This window comes from Gallinula chloropus (assembly GCF_964237585.1).
Source record: "Gallinula chloropus genome assembly, chromosome: 2".
In the NCBI taxonomy this organism is placed as follows: Eukaryota; Metazoa; Chordata; class Aves; order Gruiformes; family Rallidae; genus Gallinula; species Gallinula chloropus.
In genome coordinates this window covers 87,240,052-87,258,158 of record NC_140086.1, presented here as the reverse complement: position 1 = coordinate 87,258,158, position 18,107 = coordinate 87,240,052, and the positions used below count along the sequence as shown (strand labels likewise).

The 18,107-nt window shown below is 39.7% G+C and overlaps 1 protein-coding gene across 1 annotated transcript in view; it reads left to right on the top strand.

The window, feature by feature from the left end:
- DROSHA (drosha ribonuclease III) overlaps positions 1 to 17,825 on the top strand; it is a gene marked incomplete at its 5' end in the record, with an annotated part of 72,383 nt that extends 54,558 nt beyond the window's left edge. Inside the window, 10 exons of the mRNA XM_084280055.1 lie at positions 1,361 to 1,431; positions 2,515 to 2,559; positions 5,302 to 5,459; positions 6,270 to 6,375; positions 9,932 to 10,073; positions 11,162 to 11,244; positions 11,358 to 11,461; positions 13,495 to 13,587; positions 14,397 to 14,443; positions 17,381 to 17,825. Of these exons, the coding sequence (XP_084136181.1) occupies positions 1,361 to 1,431; positions 2,515 to 2,559; positions 5,302 to 5,459; positions 6,270 to 6,375; positions 9,932 to 10,073; positions 11,162 to 11,244; positions 11,358 to 11,461; positions 13,495 to 13,587; positions 14,397 to 14,443; positions 17,381 to 17,511 (980 nt within the window). The 3' untranslated portion in view covers positions 17,512 to 17,825. The remainder of the gene's footprint in view (positions 1 to 1,360; positions 1,432 to 2,514; positions 2,560 to 5,301; positions 5,460 to 6,269; positions 6,376 to 9,931; positions 10,074 to 11,161; positions 11,245 to 11,357; positions 11,462 to 13,494; positions 13,588 to 14,396; positions 14,444 to 17,380) is intronic.
- Positions 17,826 to 18,107: the final 282 nt, after the last annotated feature.

Sequence of the window (18,107 nt, the reverse complement as noted above, 5' to 3'; positions counted from 1 at the left end):
CTCAGCCTCCTCTTCTCCTAGAGGAACAAACCAAGGGACTTCAGCCTCTCCTCATAAGACTTCCCCTCCAGACCCTTAACCATCCTTGTTGCCCTCCTCTAAGATGTAATGATGAGGACTATTGGCAACCATTGAGATTTGCTAAGAGAATTGGCTTGCTGTTTAACCTCCAGTGTAAAGTTGTTCACAAAGTTATTTGAGCAATAAGATTTTGTCAGGGCCATAGCTAAAATCTCAGAGTTTGTTAAGGGACTGCAGAAGTATGTGTGGAGTCTGGAGTTTCTACTTGAGAACCTTTGTAAAAGTCTGGTGCTTCTTCCCTATGATGAAAATAATAACCAAAAGTATAAGCAGGCTCCCTAGGACCTGTTTGAAATTCTGTGCTCTTGTAATATGCCTCTGGCAAGAGAGTCTTCTAAAACCCCAAACTGTTCTCCAAAGAGTCCAAAGAAAGTAGTTGACATAGTGAGAAATTAAAAGGAAAAGATGAGGGGGGGAAAGACACAGCGAGGCAAACCATGTTCTGCCTGTATGTGGGAACATAAACTCCCTTTCTCTGTGTTCTTCATGGGGCTGCGTATTCCCTTTGCTTTTATACAGATGTGCTTACAAGAACTAGTTTGAGCTTTTCAGAAGCCCTCCTGTAAAGAGTATCAAAGGGCAAAGTGTTGATACTGAATTTATAACGTGCCAGTGCAGATACAGAGTGCATATGGTGCATACAAAAAACCATAATACGCTGGCACAGGTTTTGCAGCACTTGTTACTGAGGGGTGTGTGGAGGGCTAGCAAGGGCTGTATATGCAGTTTAAAAGAAAAGAAAAAAAAGTTAAAGTACCAAAATCTCCAGAGATGCAGAGGTAGGGTTTCCAGTTCAGACAATGCTTTATAGTGGTACTGGGGAGACACTGAGGTTTGGAATAGTCCTGACACATGCAGAACATAATGTTGTTGGAAGTACAGAATAAATGAAAATTTGCTAGCTATTGAAATGTATTTCATGGCTTTCACTATTAGTGTACATGGTATAGCTAACTGATTACTGGAAAAATTACTTTTCGAAAAAAGATTGTTTCTATCTTAATTTGTTTAAACATTGCCTTTTGGATGTATCATTTTTTATAACTGATGTAACTGTTTCAGGTTTTTCTGTTCATTTTATGACCACTGATTTATGTTGGTGTTTAGCATGCCTTAAAGCTCTAAGAAAAAAAAAGAGGTGTTACTACAGCAAACATGCTTTTTTAAAAATACATCTATTGGACACGAAAGAGGCAGAGATCTTTGACTTTCCTGTGCTTTGTAATTTTCTTAGTACCAGTGCATTATTGACCTTTGATGTGTTGGTCCCCTTATGCAGGAGCTGTTTATCTGGAGGGAAGCCTAGAAGAAGCAAAACAATTATTTGGGCGTTTACTCTTCAATGACAAGGTATGTATCCATTTATATGATTTGATTTCATTTTAAAAGTAACTGGAGACATGCTTTCTTGTTCAGTCTTTTACTTGAGATTCACAAATGAACAGGAGCACATCTGTTGTGCTTGGTTCCTGGGAGCTGCATGTAGCATATCCTGTTTGGGAAGCTGCACTGGTTCAGGGAAAAAAGTAAATCGGTGTTCCTCAGGTGAGCTGCTTGTTGGTTGGCTTAGGTGGGGAAGGGCAGGTGGTGTGGGAAATCTGCAGGCTGCCTTTCAAAGTGCTGCTCTCTCAACAGAGGTGAGTGCTGTGGATCCAGGCAGCGTGATTTGGGGAAATGATGCCCATGCAGAGCGACTGTTCCTGTTTGACCAGTTGAATCCTCCCCCCCTCTAAAAGTTTTAAACTTATCTTTGGAAAAAATACAGGGGATTTCATCCAACATTTTACTCAGTAGCATAATAAAGACTGATCTATTCTTGAATTGCTCTTACTTGGAATTTATCCCATGTGATGGATAAATGTACGTACTGGAATGTAACCAGTACGTACTTCTGGGACAATGCATGAGGCAGTAGTGAGGAGTTGAATTATACAGTATTTTCCTTCTTGAAGGTCTGAGTCTGTGGAATGACAAAGCTTATTAGAAATAAAAGTATTCTGAAGTCCGTTGTAATTCAGCATTTATTTGCTGCTTAGTGCCTGCAGTGAAAGAAGCCTATATGAAATAGAAGAAAATAAGTGGGGTTTTTTTTCTTAGTCCTTGCCTTTGGTGAAGTCAAACTTGGTGCTGAGGAGTACTTGCAAATAAAGTTAGTCCTGAGGCTTAAACAAATCTTTTTCTTCCTTTAACCACTTTCTATTTGGTTTGAGGATTTTTCCACCTCTTTGACACAAGCTAATTGGGAGAACTACAGGCAGTTTGAGCAGCAAATACACGATTTTAAAAATTAGTTTGCCAGCACTATTGAATTTGCAATAAGCAGAGTCAGCATCTGAAATAGTTCACTATTTCAAGTAATGACATTTTATTTAGTACTGTGGAATTTGTTAAATGACTCCCTTGAGCATTAAAGGCATCTTTCAATGTTTGCAGGACCTGCGGGATGTATGGCTTAATTATCCACTACACCCACTCCAAGTAAGTGTATCCCTTTCTGTAATAAATTTCATAGCTCTCTTATTTTTAGGGATGCTTTTCCATAGGTTTCCATTGTAATGACATCTTAGAAACTGTGCTAAAAAGTAGCCAAAGGAATGTGTGTATATATAATTGTGTTTGGTTTTGGGTGCGGGGGGTATAAATAGTGATTTGTCTGCCTCTGAGGATTAATCATTCGGCTTTCCTTGGCTCATGTTTGATATATAACTGTGCGTATACGATAAATCTAGTGATAGATAACATTGTGGTGGCTTCTTGTTCATCTTCTCGAAGTTGGAGGAAAAAGGGTCCAACACCAATCTTTCGTTAACCTCAGAGACTGAAACCTTAACAGTAGGAAGGCACATTAGTTGGGTGGAGTGAGAGTGTGATCCTGAGTGGAGAGTTTCTGTGTGTGGGGGTTGATAGCGTGGCTACCTCAGTGAGTCCAGTAGGGATCTGAGGGGGCTAGTTTATCCTCCCGTGCATGGGAGGATACAGGTTCACAGAAGGCTGGAAGTTGGGAGAACGGTTCCTTGACTTAATTCTAGGGGAGAACTCTCTGCACTGTACCCCTTACCTTCACAGCAAACATGGTAGCATTTTCCAGGGTGCTGCAAGAGTAGCTGTACTCAAATAGCCATCTAGTCAGTTAGTATGGTTTGCAGGGTCTTATGAAAATCTGAGAGGTTTCTTCTCTCGAACCAAGTCTCCGACGTTTTTTGCAGTCATTTTGACTCCTTTGAAACTTTTTATGAGCATACCTTGCCAACAAAAGGCCACTTTGAGGCCTCCATCTGAAATGTCTTATATATTTGTATGGATTTTGCAATGGATACATAGACAAAAATCTTCAGCAGCAAATCAGAGCACATGAGGTGTTTTTATGACCAACTCTCTGAGTGTAAATAGAAAAGAGTCTTCATGGGAAGATAAACTTCTGAGATTCAGCACCAATTATCCTGTGTGGTGACACAAGCTCCCAAGAAAATTTGTCATATTCTGAATTTTAATTTTAACCTTTTTATCTCAGCTCTCACAAAGAACGTCTGGACTCTGCCTAGAGATTGGAGACAGTCAATGTATGCAGCGTATAATTTCTTGCTACTACCTTGTGTGATGAAATTTTTTTTTCCATGTCCCAGAAGGCATCCTACATCTTCCCTTGCCAGTAGGGGAAGCACAGGCTGCTCAGGTTGGCCATTGGGCATGGCTAGCCTGAAAAATGGCATTTTAAAAATTATTAAAAGTCACTGTAACAATATGACAATTAAGGTGCCAATTAAAAAAAAAAAGAAAAAAGTAGTCAAAGAGCAATTTAAAAAAAAAAAAGAGTGGTCACCTGGATAAATGTGATTTCTGTAGAAAAAGCCAACATGTAAAGCCATGTCCCTCCTCACAAGTGAATAAGAGATCTTACAGCAGATAAAAAAGCATGTGATGATGCAGATGATGCTGGTTGGAAGAGTCTGTTGGAAAGGCACTCGCAAAAGGCTTTTTAAAATGTTGGAGTTTTTTTAGGGAAAAAAGTCAACCCCAGTGAACACTGTCAGTTGTGAAGGACTGAAATGACCACCCCTTACAGGCGTTGGAGATCACTGGCAGATTTCCCTAGGGATGTCTGCTGGAGTACAGGCTGTTTGCATCAACAGCTTAGGGAAGAGGATGAGCAGTGAGGTGGCGGTTTGTTGACAACACCAAATTATTCAGGGTAGCAGGGACAACAGCAGGGTGAAGAGTCGCAGTCTGATTGCAAAAACACAGGAGCGACTGACAGACTGTGGGGGAAAAGAGCAGATTAAATCCTGTGTAGGTATACACAAAGGATGTGTGTGAGGAAACAAAGAGCAGCCTCAGCTACACATGCAACTGAACTCCAAACTGACCGTTACCACCTAAACGTGGGTTTTATGCCTGGGATATGTAAGACTATGAATATGTCACCTGAAAGCTCAGTAGTTTAAGGAAAAAGAAGTAATTAGTGTAATCAATTCATAGAAAAGGGGCAGGCAGTAAACCAAAAATTATCTTAATGCCACTTTAAAAACCTGTGGCTACTCTTACTTTTCCTTTAGGCATCCTCATCTGGCTGATTCTTCCTCTAAGGCATTGCTATACCAGAGAGATGCCCAGAGTGGCTGGAGGAGATGCTTAAGCCATTTCCCAGCTCCAGAAAGCCATTTACCAGTGTCACCACATCAAGGACATCAGACAAGAAACTGATAAGAAAAGATAGTGACCCAAAGTGATAATTTTAATATTCTTGTGTTATTGTACCCTTTTGAATTTCATATACTAAGTATTTATTCTTGATTTCTGATAGTGAAGGAAAGTGGGAGAAATAGATTTGGGTTTTGTCTCATCTTGACACACTGTCAGTCTGCCAGCCCTATTCTAATAATTTCTGAATCTGTTGCTCAGTTGCAAACAATGTGATCATATTAGGAAACTCAGACACGTACAATTGTACGTTTTGTGAAAATAAGTAGCCTGTGCTGTCCATGTATACTGACAAGACCATGTAAGCAATGTGTTATAAATGCCTCAAGTGTTAAGAAAGCATACATCAGAGCTCACATCTTCTTGGAGTGGTAATTATCCAAGACAAAAAGCCAGAGGAAACAGTTTTCTCAATTCAGCTGTGCACAGGACAACTTGTTCACTGTATTCTTTGCCCTTGGTTTACAAAGTCTTGCTTTTCTCTGAAAAGTTCTGAAACTGTCAATTTAATTTTATTTACAGCTGCAGGAGTCCAATACTGACAGGCAACTCATTGAGACCTCTCCAGTGCTTCAAAAGCTTACAGAGTTTGAGGAGGCAATTGGAGTAATCTTTACTCACGTTCGGCTTCTAGCACGTGCATTCACTCTGAGGACAGTGGGCTTTAACCATCTGACACTGTGAGTACACAGCAAGAGTCCTCGTGTAGCTCTGTTGGTCCTTCTGTTAGTATCTGAGATTGCTCTGTATGTGATTGGACTCAAGGTGTTAGGCCTGTTCTCCAGAAGAAAGTTGAGCAGCTGTGTTCGCCAGCCCGCCTGGCGCAGTGTCCCGTCTGACACTACAGATGATGTTAGAGAGCCGTCCTGGTGTTTCTTCCTACATCATTGATATTTGCATGTCACTGCTGAGGCAGTAGTGAAACATGCTTGGAGGTACATTTGGGCAGAGGAAAAGAGGTAAAATCATGCTTCTTGGTCCAAGTGCAGCCCTTGTGTTCTGTGGTGCATAGAGCTGCCAGGCCCCGTTTTAAGTGGTGCAGCCATACCACTGGTGTCCCAGTCAAGGATCTTGTATGGGTTCCAACCCTCATCTTTATGTTTCTTGTGGACGGACAGACCTTTTTCCTCTTAGCAGTCATTGCATTCATTAGTTTAATTTCTTGTAAGAAGTTGCAGATAGAGACCTTATCCCATTTCAAACTTGATGTCAATTGCTCTTCTCCTTCTGTTAGTCCCAGATCTGCAATCTAATACTTGTGTTTATGTGTAGCTACCCTGATTTGCTTTCTCGCTGAAAGTTGGTGTTACAACAGTAATGAACTGTGTTTTCATCCTACCTGGTTAACACTGGAAAATTGTCTTAAATGCATTTGGAAATGAGTGAGGCTCACTTTCAGATCACCATTTTAATTTGTGTGTGCATGCTGGTTTTGTTTTTTCCTCCCTGAGTGCTTATTGATTTTGCTGCATTGATGTCTCATTTTTCAGAGGCCACAACCAGAGGATGGAATTCCTGGGTGACTCCATAATGCAGTTGGTAGCCACAGAGTATTTATTCATACATTTCCCTGATCATCATGAAGGGCACTTAACGGTGAGACTGCTATCAATCATGCTCTTGGGGAGAGCGAGAGTGGGATGGAGACTAAAATTATGGGAGCAGCTAGTGAATTATTCTGAATTTGATTAATAAAAGAAGCCTCAGCAACCACTGCTCTTAATAAGGCTTTGTTAATTTTTAGTCATGAGCTCTGCAGTGAATAGGAAACGGTGATTTATGAGCCCAGTGCATTAATTTTTGTTCTGTCTGTGAAATGGATCAATAATTTTGAGGATGTCAGTAGTGAAGTTGGGAGATAAGACTAGTTCTTGTTTAAAGATGGGCATCTTAAACCATTTATTTAGATAGGCACGTTACATGACTTTTTTTTATTCATCACTTCTAGTCTGGTGAACCTGCAACTAGCCAGGCTTATGCTTCCTGATAAGTTTTTACAATCTATTTTAGACTGGTTTTCCTGTTGCCTTCAATTGGAGCTCCTGTGATAGCTTTTGAATTTAATTTCACCATTGTTACAGTCGTCCGTTGTTGATTAATGTAGCCTTTCAGTCTCTCCTATGTGGGCTCTGAACAACCCAGTTTGGGGATCTTTTAGCAGTTTTAAACAGTTTAAACATAGGGTGGTAGTACATGTTTGGGGTTTTTTCCAGTTTGATTCATTTAGTACTGCAGCTAGACAGCTGTGGCTTTGTGAGGAAGAAATTTTCTTAGGCTTACAAAACTTTTCTTAGTTTTCAACTCTTGGTTACAATAAAAGTGATATGTGTATCAGGACTGAGTCAAGTCTTCTAGGTAAAATTATCATGTAGCACCATAGGTTTTTTAGCTACTCAGAGTAGTAGTAGTACTTAGCTTTCTCAGATCAATAAAGGGATGGCAGTGCTTAGTCTTTAGCAGGCAGTGTGTTTTCAAGAATATCCTTCTTGGGTCTTCCGGGCTAAATCTGTTTACAAGAAAAAAATACATGTGCTGACTAAAAGTAATTCTAATTTTTCTTCATCAGTTCTTAAGTTTCGTTTCAATTTGTATGGATTCTTCTGCACCATTCAGGAGGAAGAATGAATAAAGCTTGAACTTTTGAAGTAAAAGTTAAAAGGGGAAGAGCCTTGTCTCATTAATTCTTTAGAGAAACAAAAACATAAGGCAGAAATCCAAGATTGGTGAGGTGCTGGGTTTTTTTTGCTTTATCAGTGACTTAATAATGTATCCATCAGTGTTGGTATGGTAAGATAAATCTTTCAAGAACTCCTTGGCAGGAAGGATATGAAGTGTTGCTATTAATGGGTGTAAATATGCAGAGCAATGATCAGAATGCCTCCTTTTGCTGATTTAATGATTAGTGAGTTGGCAAGTAGAAGTTGTTGCAGGATCAAAGTTTGCAGAGGAAATTACAAAGTATAGAGTGGAATTGATGCTGAAAACGCATGAAGATAGGTACAGGGAGGCAATTCCTAGAATAAAATTTCAACTCTGATGTGCCTGCAGTGAAAATTGTTTTAGAATGTTTTTTAAATGAGACCTGTGAGAGAGGAGAGTGATGACACGGGATCTGAAGGGAACCAGCAAACACCAAGCTTTTTCTGCTGTTATTTGGGAACATATTTTCCAGGTAATAATGGAACATCAACTGAATTGACCAAAATTGACAGTTTTGGTCAAGGATAGAAGGGTTCCACTTGACTGGTAATACAGTGGCTTCCTGGTGTGTAGCTACTACTTTTGGAGAGATGTCTCTAAATTAACTATATTTAAGAAAAAGGAAGTACAAAGTCGTCTTGTTTATGTATCTTGAGCTATCCAAGTGATCTGCCCATAAAAAGGATAAAGTTTTGTTGGCTGTTGGAAGATGTAATCACTCCAGTATTGGCTTCTGCTAGTCCTGGGTGTGTGAAGATGGAAGAAATTTAAAAAACAACAACAAAAAAATCGCTTTGTAATTAGAGTTAAGCTCTGGTTGAGCACCCATCACATGTTACAGCATCTGCAGTGATGCTGGCTGCGTGTTGCTAGAGTAAAGCCTAGCTCTGTGAAAGCTGGGAGGGCACAGGTTAACGTGTCTTCCCTGTGTCCTTAAGGGGGATTGAGTTTCTTGCTAGATCACACTCGCAGAGGAGGCAAGTTCTACCGATGAAGCAAGTTGGTAACTACAGTCCTCCAAGGACAACTCGTTTTCTTTCCATCTCTAATTCACTGTGTAGTGTATATGTTGTTGTTTGTTTTGTGATGCTACTAATCATGATTATGGGTCCCACTGAAAGAAATTCTGTGCAAACACAACCAAAGGGGGGGGTGTCTTAACGTTACAGGAAACAGATGTTTGTCATGTGATAGTGCGCGGCCATCACGTAGGTTGCATATCGTGCTTTGGATTTTGTTGTGGGAAGTATTGTTTGTTTATCTTAAGGACATAAAAGGGAAGAATTTTGGAAAGGAACAAGTAGATGATGAGTTTAAGCAGAGGTTAGGGAGGCAGGTAATAATCCTATATGCAGTCTGCCTAGTTTATGAAGATCAAGTTGTGAGTATCTGCTTCATACATCATTGCCAAGCAAATTATGAACATACTGTTCTTTATTTATCTGTTGTCAGAGATGAAGTATCAAGTGCAGCAAATAAATCTTGATTTTCATGAGCTCAGTTGACATCCTGGAGCCAGGTAGCATATAACTTGGATCTAATAAGCTGAGCAAATGTGACATGGAAGATAAAGAGAGAAAAAATGTGTATGCAGCTTCTCAACTGTAGATTACATTCTTTCAGTTCTGCTCCCACCTCCTGTAATATCCCTAACTTCCTAAATTAAGGCTGATTAAAGCAAAAAAACCCCAAACAAACAGTAAAAGCTCATGTTAACAAGGGGTTCAGAAAATTGTATGAAACCCTAAAATTCCAAAATCTTTCTCTAAACTGTATGGGATTAGATCTTTGGCAGAGCTCTATGTTTAGTTAAGCAATCTGCCTGGAGCTAGGGTTCAGCACTTCATGGAACTCTAATGGAGACCCAGGTGGCTTTGAAAATACTAGAGGCAGATTTTGGTCAGGGATGCATCAGTTCAGCTCTACTAGCTTCGGTAGAGCAAACAGTACATAGAGGCTTCCTGGCCTAATGAATGGAGTCGTTTCCTCATCTGCTTGTTCTGAAGCACCAGACTGTCTTGCTTTAATGTATGTTTACACTTTATGTGGAAAAACAGATATATAAAAACCCCTCTGTATTACTTAAACTAGAGAAATGCAGATTAGCTGTAAAAATACAGGACTGATGAAGAGATGATATATGACTGCAAAGAAGCTCACAAACAAGCATTTTAAATGCAAGACATACCTACAGAAGTAATGCATCCATAGAATAAATAACATTTGGTGAGAAGAACTGAAACAGAAGAGAAAATCAGCAGTAGAAATAATGGGTATGTGTGTGATTGCATAAATCATTTAAGGTGTGATGAAACAGAATGTCAGTAAACTGAGAGAAGTGAGGTGCTACAAGGATAAAAGTAACTTTTTTTTCCTCAGCTCTCCCTACCTTTTATGTTTTGGCATTGTTAATGTTAATTTGGGCATTGAGTGGGACTTCTTCCTGTTGCAGCTGCTAAGAAGTTCTTTGGTGAACAACAGGACGCAAGCCAAGGTGGCAGAAGAGTTGGGTATGCAAGAGTTTGCCATCACTAATGACAAGACAAAAAGACCTGTTGCTCTTCGAACTAAGACTTTGGCGGATCTCTTGGAATGTGAGTTAATTTGTATATAACAGCATAGTGCTTGGCAACTTCTTTTCCTCGGGGCTTAAGACACCCAGATGAAATCTGCCAAAACACTACTGAAAATGTGTGTTCAGGTTTTCAAATGAATTATGCCCACACCTCTGAAAACCAGATTCTTGAAGCTTGTATAAAAGCATGAAGAAGGCATAAGTGCAGATAAGAAGTTGTAGGCTTAGAAATTGAGGGGTCATGTTGATCAGGACAAAATCATGTATAGGAAGTTAAAGCTTGTAATCTGAGTTATTTAACAGCAGTTTCAGTGTTTCATTAATATGTTCTTGTCACTGTTGAAAGATAAAGTAGCTCCTTCATCAGGTGACTATTGCTGTGGTTTATTTGACTGCATTTTAGGGCTTTAAGAATACTCATTCCACAAGAGGGAAAGCTACATGGACATGAAATTATTTTAGTCCATTTCATAGACTCACACACTGGTTTGGGTTGGAAGAGACCTCACGATCATCTAGTTCCAACCCCCTGCCATGGGCAGGGACACCCTCCACTAGTGCAGGTTGCCCAAAGCCCCATCCAACCTGGCCTTGGACACTGCCAGGCAGGGGGCAGCCACGTGGAAATTTGTGCTACCTTCTTTCAGAAGAAAGTGGAAACAGTAATCAATATTCTGCAAAGAAAGTTAATCTGTATCTTGTATATTTTGATATATTTGAGAGCTGTTCAGACCCTGTGGCTTTTGGCAAATCCTCTAAACAAATGGAAGTAGCACAGAAATGGGAGTGATTTATATCTAAACCTTCATTATGGTACCCAGTAGTGATTTATTGGTAAGTATCCTGGTTAAAATGTGAGATTAGGAGCTGAGTGTATTTTTTAGGTCTTTAAATGGCTGAATGGATTTGAGTAAGTAACTTAATCTCTTGGTCAACTTTATTTTTCCCTGTCTATGCAGGTTAATACCACCCTCATCGGATCAATGCTGTGAAACATAATTGGATATGGCTTTAGAGTACTCAGAGATACTAGTTTCTAAAATTGCAAGCCATTAACATTCTTCTTGTGGATGAGTGACAGTACCTTTTCCTTTTTTTTTCCCCCAGCCTTTATTGCTGCCCTGTACATTGACAAAGATTTGGAATATGTTCACACTTTCATGAATGTATGCTTTTTTCCACGGCTAAAGGTAAGATCAGTCAGGTTTCTACTTTCCTGCCCCTATGTTTTAGCGAATTATTGCATTTGGGATTCATGTCATACTGTCTCAATCATAAAAGCATCTCTGTAAATGTCTTACAGGAGTTTATTTTAAATCAAGACTGGAATGATCCTAAATCTCAGCTTCAGCAGTGCTGCTTGACTCTCAGGACAGAAGGAAAAGAGCCAGACATTCCTCTTTACAAGTAAGAGCTGGCATTTTATGGGTACAAGCTAATTATCAGTCTTTCTTGCATATGGAGGAAGATGTGATTGCTCACCCTATGCTTTTCACATAGCTTGGTTTTATTATAGTTATCCCTTCCAGTTTGTCTTTGTTTGAAGATGGAAAATGTTGGACCAGTGTTTTCCAAGCTTTAGGTGTTCTAAGTCATTACAAGGAAGAATTAGTAAGTGTTTTACCTTGTACAGTTGCAGAGGAGAACATTATGTTTTAATACAGTATTTCATTGTCATTGTTCTACATTTGTTCTTTTAATGTGAGGAGTGGTAGTGCTTCAAATGCAATGAATGGAACAATGGCTGTTTGGGTATGAAGTCAAGATAGCTCCGTTCTGTTTTCAGTAGCGGTGTGAAGTTTCTCTACGCTCTACATGATTATGCAAACTTCATAAACACCTTGTGTCACACATCCTGATGGTAGGGCTTGTTTCTAATCCAGAGAGTCGGGCACTGAAGGGCAGCACAAGTTTTGGATGTTTTCACTGCACAATTCAGCCCATGTTTGTCCTACAGTTTAGTGATACAAGAGGTTCAGCATAAGGAACCTTTTAACTTGTGCACCTCAGGTACCCGAAGCTGGATGGGATGGATCTCCCTTCTCTGTGCCAGTTGAAAAATAGTGTAATAGCCACTTCAAAGAGGCCATAATAAACGTAAGATTGTATATTGCATCCATATCCATTCAAGTAACATAGGAATGGTTCCAGTGTTAGTCCCCAAAAGAAGAGATAAAGGATATGAAAGTTCCAGGCTTGTATTGTTTGGATTATTATATCAAGAAGGATGAAGAATGAAAGTCTTAAGTGCATTTGTCACATTTACTGAGTAAAGTTTTTCGATGAAATGTAGCGGTTCAGGTAGTGACAGACAGTGCACTTCAGAAGTAAGATCGCTTTAACACAGCAACTGATGCTCTGCAAGCCTGACTCCTCAGTGTCACTGTGGGAGGGCTCACAGCTTTGTCTTGAGTGAGGGAGATGAATACAAAAGAAATAATTTCTGGTTCTTGTAAAACCCACTGTGTATCAAGTAGCAAATGTTTGTTTTGTTTTGCTGTGATGATAAATTGATTTCTGTAGTATAGCTTAGAGCCAGTAAAATGCTGTTATCTTCCTATTATCTTGTTAAATTCCTTTTCTGGGGGTTATCTGTTTCACTACAGTCAGTACTATTGCTTTACATTTGGGGTGGGTTTTATTTGCTCTTGTCACAGTGCATGGAGACAGAGTACCTTAGTTTAGATACTTTAAAGATTGATGTGAAATCGGTGCTCCAAAGAAACAAGGTAGTGGACAGAACTGAAGCTGACAGTGGAGAGAGATTTGGAGCAGAAGGAAGAAACAGCAGAAGCAGCAATTCATTGCATGTCTAGGGAATTACCTTTTTGCTCCTTTGGATGGGTGTTGATGCATGTCCTACAGTTAAGCTCAAATGGAAAGTTTGTTTTGTGACTAACTTTTCAAAGCTGATGGAAAACTTCTTTGTACTGTGATAATTCACAGCAGAGAGCTACCATGTCCAGTACAGAGTCCTTCTAAAACCTTGCTAACTGCACAGCTCTCAGGGACTAAAGTTTTAGCACACACAGTAACTGTATTGGTGTGATTCATTGTGATGGCAATGCTATACACAATTTATATGACTTTCTTACAAGTGTTTTCACAGTGTTTAAGCACTTTGTGTTACAGTTTGCATTTTTGCTTGTAGATTCAAGTTTTTGTTTTCATATGGTGCTCCTGAGTGAGCCTCAAGGAGTATGTGTAACCAACATAAGTAAGGTGCACGTTATGTAAATTTCTCCTTGTTATTGTGCACCATACTGGTAGTCTCTGGGTTAATGTGATTTCTGGAAGCATCTTTCAACCCTTGCTCCATACCTGGCACAAGGTCCATTACATGTATTGACAAGACTGAAAGCTTGGTGATGTATGTGCCCTAAGCAGGTTCTGGTTTTTAATACTTCCTGCTTGAATAAATCATGTCTTTTTGTTTTCAGGACTTTGCAGACAGTGGGACCATCTCATGCCAGGACATACACAGTAGCTGTTTACTTCAAAGGGGAAAGAATAGGATGCGGTAAAGGCCCAAGGTACAGTGAAAAATTAATCACCTGGTGTTAAAGTTTGAGTGTGGCAACGTCCAAAATGACTAGTCAAGTGTGTGGTTTGCCTTAGAAAAGGAAAGCTATAGAGCCTTTTTTGAGTTATTCTGAGTTCCTGCCTTAGGAACACCTGAAGGGTTCAGTGTCTTTACAAATTTTGGTCTTAAGGTTTTTTGGGAAACTTGCCTTCAAGGTGGCTGCCAATGCCAACTGGATTTGTGGCTCTCAGACTAGTATCTGCAAAACAGTTCCCTGGAAATAATGACTTTATCTTTGGCTTTCTCACTGAATTACTATCCAACTTAAGCCAGCAAGTTAAGGGTGCACGGGTCTCATTTTTAATTTTTTTCCTGATGCCATTACTTCTGGGCATTTTAGAATGGTTTCTGAAGTTGCAAATCTTCAACCATGAACCCCAAAGATCTCCTCTTATTTTCTGCTACCAGTTCTGGTAGCAGTTAAAAATCATCATTGGTATTATTGCATTCACACCTCTGATTTTATTTTTTTTTCCTTTTTTCCTCTTAAGGAAAACAAAATGTTTCAGTGAAAAATGGAATAGAATGTTCTGCTAGTGCTATTGATCCAAGTTTAAAAATATTCTACTGGAGCTGTAGTGCTGTTGCTCACATGTTTCTGGAAAGGCTGATAGATTGTACAGTCTGGGAATTACTAGCTACTAGTTATCCAGAGAGTTTTATTACAAAAGGGTAGCTAGTGTTCCACTTTGTCAGAAACTTCACTTTATTCTGCACAGCTTACATCTCATGTAACGTGTTTTTGTTTGGCTTTCACAGCATTCAGCAAGCGGAAATGGGAGCTGCTATGGATGCACTTGAAAAATGTAAGATAATTTTGGGCAACAAAGAAAATAATCTGTAATTTACATCCTTGGTCTTTAGTGAGGTGCAGGTTTTGTTGGGAGATAAGATTTGAGCAGAATATACACGTGGAACGCCGTCGGCTTCTTAGCAGCAGGTCTTCCTTTTAGTATTTTCAAGGCAGTTTTGTAACAGGTGGCATTAGTATGTAATGTAATTATTATGTATGCATTATGTAAATTAGTATGTAATTGTAACAAGTATATTTTGAAGGGAGTTGTTCAGTGACAGAGGTTGCAGCTTACAGGGAGCTGTGTGCAGTGAGGCCTCATTGAGATTTTCCATGGGATAAGACTGCTTAGTCTCTGATGGTGAGTTTGTCTCATCCTCTAATTCAAGGGAGGAGGAAAATTGCTTTTCAGTTGCCAGTTCAGAAAAGGAAATTAGATCTCAGGTTATATAGGCAGATTCCCCAGTCATTGTAAATCAGTATCTGTTAAGAATATCTTACATCAGCTGAGGATTCAGTGATCTCTGTCTGCATTTCTCCAAATCACACATGGGATTGCCGGTGTGGGAGCAGCCCTTCGTGGAGTGTCAGATATGTGAGTGTATGCAGGCGTCTTACGTGAAAGCACTTTAGCTGGTTGGGTTAAAGTGCCAGGTGTGGATGTAGTGTAAGGAAACAGGCTACATGCATTTTGTGAAGCAGAAGTTCTCTGTTCAGAAGAACATAGGGAGGTACATTTTTGTAAAAATGTGATTCAAAGGAAAGAATGTAGCTCCTCAAATGCCAGAGGTTTCTTTAAAGTGTTCTCTCTGCATCTGGAGATCCCAGGGCTTAAAAATTTCAGAAGACAATGAAACCCTGTAATTCAGGTTTATTTTTTTTTCATAGCCATCTACTAAGCATACACTTCTCACCATCAGTAAATTTGACAAGTAGGAATATGTAACTTCTCTTCTCTGCTGAATATCTGCAAAATGTTTCAGAAGTTTCCTTTGAGTGTTCCTCCTCATGACAGTTATCACTGTGAGCTTCATCTCCTATCAGTCTGAGGACTCCGCAGCTCTTCTCTGACACACATATTTGTTTGATTACTGTGGCCCTCGAGAGGTCTGTACTCCAAATGCCCCTGAAAGCAGAGGCAATTCTCAAGTTGGGTCATGTTTCTCAGTGCCTTGCCAGTCAAATTTTGACTGTCTTTAGGGATGGAGGCTCCACAGCATCTGTTCTAATAGGTCTATACTTGTGGAGGGCAGTTTTTGGTTTGTTTGGGATTTTTTGATGCATAAGTAGTTAACTTCAAGTAGAAGTAATTTTTATGTGCCTGTTCATAGACATGATGAGTTTATTACATAAATTTCCTTCTCAACATCTTAAATAGATTATAAACAAACAGGTCGCTACCAAGCTGATTTCTTCAGAGTTCTTAAAGATTCAAGTTACAGGCACAGTGCTGAAAATCTGATTTTGATTTTTATGGTGAGCACAAGCAACAAAATATCACAGAATTCCATTAAGCACAGCACTGGTGTTTTTAAAAACAGCAGCAATTTAAATACAATTTGCTTTTATTTAGATTGCTTTCTGGTTTTAATAAATATACCCTCCTGCGCCCCAGTTGTAAATAACTGATGAAGAAACCTTTTATTCCTGTAGTATATAGTAAAAGGCACAAATTTCACTGGCCAATAAAACAAAGCAGTAGAAAATCATTCTGCTGTGCCACAAACTTCTGCAGGTTATGTAGTTTCTGCACCATGTTCTCTAGATGAACAAATTTGTGCTTTCTGGCACCCAGAAGGAGGAGGAAGACGTGTAGTGTCGAGGGACTCTTACCTGAGGAGCCTCAGCTGAATTCTCTCTTGGTAGCCCACTAGAGAGTGAGCAGTCCTATGCTGAGACATCCTCCAGATCAGTTTATGGCGTTAAAGGTCAGTGTAGTGACCTTTTGCATTCATCTCACATGTAAGTAGCCAGTGCTGCTGCCCGAGCTCTGTGTGATCCCGGCAGGATTTACCACCAAATGTGTGCAGGCTGCCACACATTACCACCTCCTTTCCTGACGGGCTGGAGGGCGCAGTACTCTGCAGCACAGACACACAGATGAATCTCACCACCTTGGTCGTGCAGAAAACATCATACTTCACCTGCTGTTCGCTAAATTGAGAGCAATTCTGATCAATTATATAAGCTGTTTATACAGCCTCGGTTGTAACTAGCATACATAGATACCAGCTAATGGGCAGATGTCTGAAATTAGAGGTATCTACCCCCCTAGCTATTCCTCCATCCCCCCCAGCCTTGTCTAGTCTGTGTTAGCCAGTCTTCTCTCCTCCATGCCCTCCAAACCACGCTGCGGCTGCATGCCGGTACGTAGCCAAGCCTTCGCTCTTTCTGGAAGGGATGTGACTGCGTTCCCTTTTGCTGCACTATTACTTTCCCATTAGGAACCCTGCCATAATGTGTGGGAATCTAGGGGATTCCACATGGTCTAAAACAATAATAATAATAATAATGGCAGCAACTGTACAGTGCTTGGAACAAGTGGCTTATACTTTTTGGAGTGAGAACAAGACAAAAAACCCTGACAGCTTTGACAGTAGTCTCACATTAATTTTTCAGTGTCGACCACCTGTTGCTAAGGGAACAGAAAGTAAAATCCGGGTAATACCTGGCTGTGTTGCTATACTAGGACTTTATATTTTATTTTTGTGAGTGTAGTAGATTTGGCAGGGCTTTTGTAGTGGGAGAAACAGATGTCGAAATCACAAAGAAACCAAAGTCTTATGACACACAGCCCTGGTTTCCTACGAATTACTGGAAATAAATGAGTGAAAATGGTAATAATGTTATTCCTCCCCCTTACCCCTAATCTTATCAGAGTTAAAAAAAGCTGAGGCTTTGTGTTACCTGTTTTTTGTTTATTAATGTAAAATATTTCTCGTTGTGTCAGATAACTTTCCCCAGATGGCCCATCAGAAACGGTTTATTGAACGGAAGTACAGACAAGAGTTGAAAGAAATGAGGTGGGAAAGGGAGCACCAAGAGAGAGAGCCTGAGGAGACTGAAGAAGCAAGGAAATAAAAGGAGGACACAGAACCAGTGGTGTATTTGCTTAATAACTGACTGTGGCCTATGGAGACCTAACCTAGTTTCTTGCAGATGATGAATGAAGAGCACCTGTTGATATCAAATGGAAACTCATTATCTCTTCTTAAAAAAGTGTGTGTACATATCATTATTTCTTTAGTTTGGTTTTAAATGCAAAGTTTGTTTGGCTTTTTATTAAGATTTGGTTTTAAATCCTTTTAATTTTTATGAAAAGCTGTGGGATTATTTTTATTATTTTTACTATCTTGTATGAAGTAATAAAGTGTTAATTTCAAAAGCCTGTAGGAGGAAAAGCTGTTTAACAATTGTCTCCTATGTCCAAATGCTGTTTTGTCAGTGACTAACTAAGTTATTACATGAAGTCTACTGCGGAGGCGGAAAGTGTTATGAGAAACTAATTCAGAGCACTTAAGCATGAATCTAACAAGCTTTGCAGCTAAATGTACTCTGTTAAACCACAGCCATGTACTTCAGGTCCCCTCATGGAAACTGGTACCATAATTTAAGCAAAGCTGTTACTCAGTTTTGTTTTGAACAGAGAATTTCACATCTGGAATGTGACACAGATG